General features: G+C 70.8%; 1 protein-coding gene across 1 annotated transcript in view; it reads left to right on the top strand.

Annotated features, from left to right (window-relative positions):
• SEMA4G (semaphorin 4G) overlaps positions 1–4,136 on the top strand; it is a gene marked incomplete at its 5' end in the record, with an annotated part of 7,100 nt that extends 2,964 nt beyond the window's left edge. Inside the window, 10 exons of the mRNA XM_085308196.1 lie at positions 171–264; positions 477–590; positions 789–955; positions 1,115–1,284; positions 1,814–1,958; positions 2,048–2,270; positions 2,354–2,469; positions 2,568–2,719; positions 2,793–2,857; positions 3,010–4,136. Of these exons, the coding sequence (XP_085164322.1) occupies positions 171–264; positions 477–590; positions 789–955; positions 1,115–1,284; positions 1,814–1,958; positions 2,048–2,270; positions 2,354–2,469; positions 2,568–2,719; positions 2,793–2,857; positions 3,010–3,839 (2,076 nt within the window). The remainder of the gene's footprint in view (positions 1–170; positions 265–476; positions 591–788; positions 956–1,114; positions 1,285–1,813; positions 1,959–2,047; positions 2,271–2,353; positions 2,470–2,567; positions 2,720–2,792; positions 2,858–3,009) is intronic.
• Positions 4,137–4,142: the final 6 nt, after the last annotated feature.

Genomic DNA, 4,142 nt, shown 5'->3' with positions numbered 1-4,142 from the left:
CGCCCCCCCAAAACCGTGCGCCCTGCGCGTCCCCGCCGCCGTGGCGTTGCCTCGGCCCCGCTGGCGGCTCCTGCGGGGAGCGTGGCCCTGCCGTTGGAGGGGGGACGTGGGGCTGAGCCTCCTGGCTCTCCGGGTCCCCGCCTGGCTGACGCGGTCCCCTGCCGCCCCAGGACGCCGACAGGTTCACGTTACCGTCCCACTTCGAGGAGGGCAAGGAGAAATGCCCGTACGACCCCTCCCGTGGCTACACCGGCCTCATCGTGGGTAAGCAGCCCCTTCCCCAGGCCTGCCGGTGACATCGGGGACGCCACCGACCCTGTCCGTGTCCSCCCGTGCTCCCTCGGGGACAACCCAGCTTGCGGGGGGCTGCAGCAAACCGGGGCCTGCTCTTCCCTCCGCCCGGGGCTTTCGGTGGTCCGGGCCGTCCCCGTGGCCCACGGGCCAGGGCCGYGCTCACGGCACTCTGCCCTGCCCAGACGGCGGCTTGTACACGGCCACGCGCTACGAGTTTCGGAGCCTCCCCGACATCAGGAGGAACCTGCACCAGCGGCCGCTGAAGACCGAGGAGTCCCCGCTGCACTGGCTCGACGGTGAGCCGTCCCCGGCGTCCCCCCTCCCGGGACTGGCGTCGCACACAGCCCGCCGCCTCGGGGCAGAGGCGGGGGGAGCGTCCCGCCGTGCCCTGGCCTCGTCCCGCCTGCTCCCCGGCAAGGGGAAACCGAGGCAGAGAGGCACCCGGGCGCAGACCCCCACGGCGGGTCTCCAACCTGTGTCTCGGCGCCGCCCAGACGCCGAGTTCGTGGCCTCCGTGCTGGTCCGCGAGAGCCGGGACAGCCCCGTGGGTGACGACGACAAGATCTACTACTTCTTCACGGAGCGGGCCGGCGAGGAGACCACGTCCTTCTTCGACAAGAGCCAGGCAGCCCGGGTGGCCAGGGTGGCCCGCGTGTGCAAGGTAGGGACGCTCCCGGCCGCGGGGAGCGAAGCGCTGGCGCTCTGCGTTCACGCCTCGGGGGAAACTGAGGCACGGGCCGAGTGGGACGCGTGCCCCGAGGGAAGACCGCAGCTTGGCTCGTTTCATCCCCCCTGCTCCGGCTCCTCTCTGCCCTTGCAGAGCGACCTGGGCGGGAAGAAGATCCTGCAGCGCAAGTGGACGTCCTTCATGAAAGCCCGCCTGGTCTGCTACATCCCCTACTACGAGGTGCTGCGCAGCGTGTGCAGCCTGGACGGCGGCAGCTGGCCCAGCACCGTCTTCTACGCCGCCTTCACCCTCTCGGCCCAGTGGTGAGCGGGGCTGGGGCGGGCGCCCGGTGGGCCCGCGGTCCTGCTGCCRCGTCCTGCTGAGGTGGTGGCCTTTCCCGTTGCGACCGGTGTCTGCACGGGCGCTAACGACGCTCTCTGTGGCTAATTAGGAGGCGTCTCTTCCCCAGACCCCGACRCCTCGTGGGTATTTACAGCACTGCCCTAGGTGGGAGCAGGGACTGGGGGTGAGGGATGGTTTCTAAGCTGGGCTGTCGTCCCTGCAGCCGTGCAGATGGCGCGAGGAGTTGACTAAAGCCCTCGCTGCAGCTCTGGAGCTGGGAYGGGGCCGGAGAAGAGGAGGTGATGGAGGGAAATGCTGGATCCTCCGGGCTTCTCCCCTGTTAGCCTGCAGGACTCCCTGCTGCAGGGTGCTTCCCCATTGCTAGTTTGCACGGGGACACCGGAGAAGTCCCTGGAGATGCGTGGCATACTGGGCGCGCAGACGGGGACCATGGCGGTGCGTTGAGGGTAGATACCCGCTGCGTGCCTCACGCCGCGCTCTGCCCCCCAGGAGGACCATGGAGGCCTCGGCCGTGTGCCGCTACAGCATCTCCGAGGTGCAGCGAGCCTTCGAGGGCCCCTACATGGAGTACCAGGACTCGGCTCGCAAGTGGTCCCGCTACGACGGCAGGGTGCCCGAGCCCCGGCCCGGCTCCGTGAGTGACCCGGGGACRTGGGGCGGGAGGGCGAGGGCGCGTGGCAGCCCTGTCCTCCCTGATCCGTGTCTCCCCCCCTCCCCGGGCAGTGCATCACGGACCACTCCCGCAGGAAGGGCTACAACTCCTCGCAGGACCTGCCCAACAGCGTGCTGGACTTCGTGAAGCTGCACCCGCTCATGTTCGAGGAGGTGAAGCCGGCCGGCGGGGAGCCGCTGCTGGTGAAGAGGAACGTGGCGTACAGCCGGCTGGCGGTGGACAGGGTGCGGGCCCTCGACGGGCGCTCCTACGACGTGCTCTTCATGGGGACGGGTGAGCGTGGGCCGAGCTCGCAGGGTCTCCGCTCGGCGCGGTGCGCGGCGGGGAGGCCGCGCTCAGCCCGCTCCGCCCTCCAGGAGACGGCTGGATCCACAAGGCCGTGGTGCTGGGCTCCGGTGTTCACATCATTGAGGAGGTGCAGGTGTTCGGGGACCCCCAGCCCGTGGAGACCCTGGTGATCTCGCACGCCCAGGTGAGGGGTGTCCGGGCACCGCGGGGCGCCCCACGGCCTGGGCGCCCTCACGCCGGGGGCGGRGGGCAGTGCCCTGAGCCAGCGCCTTGCCCCCGCAGCGGAGCCTGTACGTGGGGGCGGCCAGCGAGGTGCTGCAGGTGCCCCTGGCCGCCTGCGCCCGCTACGCCTCCTGCTACGACTGCATCCTGGCCCGCGACCCCTACTGCGCCTGGGACGGCCGGGCCTGCCGCGAGACGGCCGCGGCGGACAGGTAGGGCCCCGGGGGCCGGCCGTGGGGCGCGTGCCCCCGGCTGGCCGCTGATGCCGCCCGCCCCGTCCCGCAGCGCGGCGCTGGTGCAGGACGTGCAGCGCGGCAACGAGGGATGCCGGAGCAGCAGCGCCGCACGGGGTGAGCGTGCGCCGCCCCGGAGGGGGGCGGCCTCCGTGTACCCCCCTCCCGCGCCCCGAGGGGCGACGGCGCTCGTTTCGGGGCCGTGCTGCCCCCCCCCCCACGCCGCGCCCCCTCGCCGGCCCGCGGTGCGATGCCGCCTCTCCCCGCAGCCTCCCTGCCGCGGAAGAACCGGACGGTGCTGCGGGGCGACGACGTGCTGCTGCCCTGCGACCAGCGCTCCAACCTGGCGCGGGCCGTGTGGCTGCTGAACGGCACGGAGGCGCCGGGCGCGGGGCGGGAGCGCCTGCGCGTCGGCGTGGACGGGCTGCTCGTGACGGACACGCTGCCCGAGCACAGCGGCGAGTACCGCTGCTACGGCGAGGAGCGCGGCCTCCGGACGCTGCTGGCCGCCTACAGCCTCACCGTGCTGCCCGAGCGGCCCCACGCCGCCAGCCAGGCGGGCGGCGACGTGAAGGTCGTCTACATCTCCGCCATCACCGTCCTGGTGGGGCTGTGCGTGGTGCTCAGCACCGTCCTCCTCTACGTGTCCTGCCTGCAGAAGCGCAAGGGCAAGTACATCCTAGGGGAGCCCCGGGCCTCCAGCGTGGAGCTGCAGACTGTCTCAGCCAACTGCCTCCGCAAAGGCCGTGGCGGCGAAGAGGAGGAGGAGGAGGACGATGAGGAGGAGGACGGACTCGCCTACCCCGACGGCTGCTTGCAGATCATCCCCGGCGAGGCCACGGCGTCCCCGGCCACGGCGTCCCCGGCCAAGGAGCCGCCGCCGCCGCCGCCGCTGCCCTCCGAGCTCACCAACGGCGTGGGCGCCCTGCCCAACGTGCTGCGCAAGATGAACGGCAACAGCTACATGCTGCTGCAGCAGCAGGAGGAGCCGCTGGCCTCGCCGCTCTACAGCGCCTCCTTCACCGAGGAGCTCAGCAAAATCCTGGAGAAGCGGAAACACACGCAGCTGGTGGAGAAGCTGGACGAGAGCTCCGTGTAGGGGCTGGGGGGGCCCCGGCGTCCCCGAGCCCCCAGGACCCTCGAGCCCTCGCCCCGGCCCCTTCGCTCACCCCTTGCCAGCAGTGTTACAAGACTCAGGCGAAACTACCTCCCGAAGCGAAGCGCCGGGCCGGACCCAGGCTTGCTCGGCGGTTCCTTTGGCTTTTCACTCGCTTTTGAGACTTGCTGTACAAAAGGGAAAAGAAAAAAAAGAAGAATCTATTTAAATTTGGGAGCTCTATTTATGTATAAAAACCCCACCGATGGTGGCCACAAGCTGGAGGCAGGAGCCAGAGCCTGGCTG

Source organism: Rhea americana, unplaced genomic scaffold (genome assembly GCF_003343005.1).
Source record: "Rhea americana isolate MKP2758 unplaced genomic scaffold, rheAme1 scaffold_104, whole genome shotgun sequence".
In the NCBI taxonomy this organism is placed as follows: domain Eukaryota; kingdom Metazoa; phylum Chordata; class Aves; order Rheiformes; family Rheidae; genus Rhea; species Rhea americana.
This window is presented reverse-complemented; position numbering and strand designations above follow the sequence as displayed.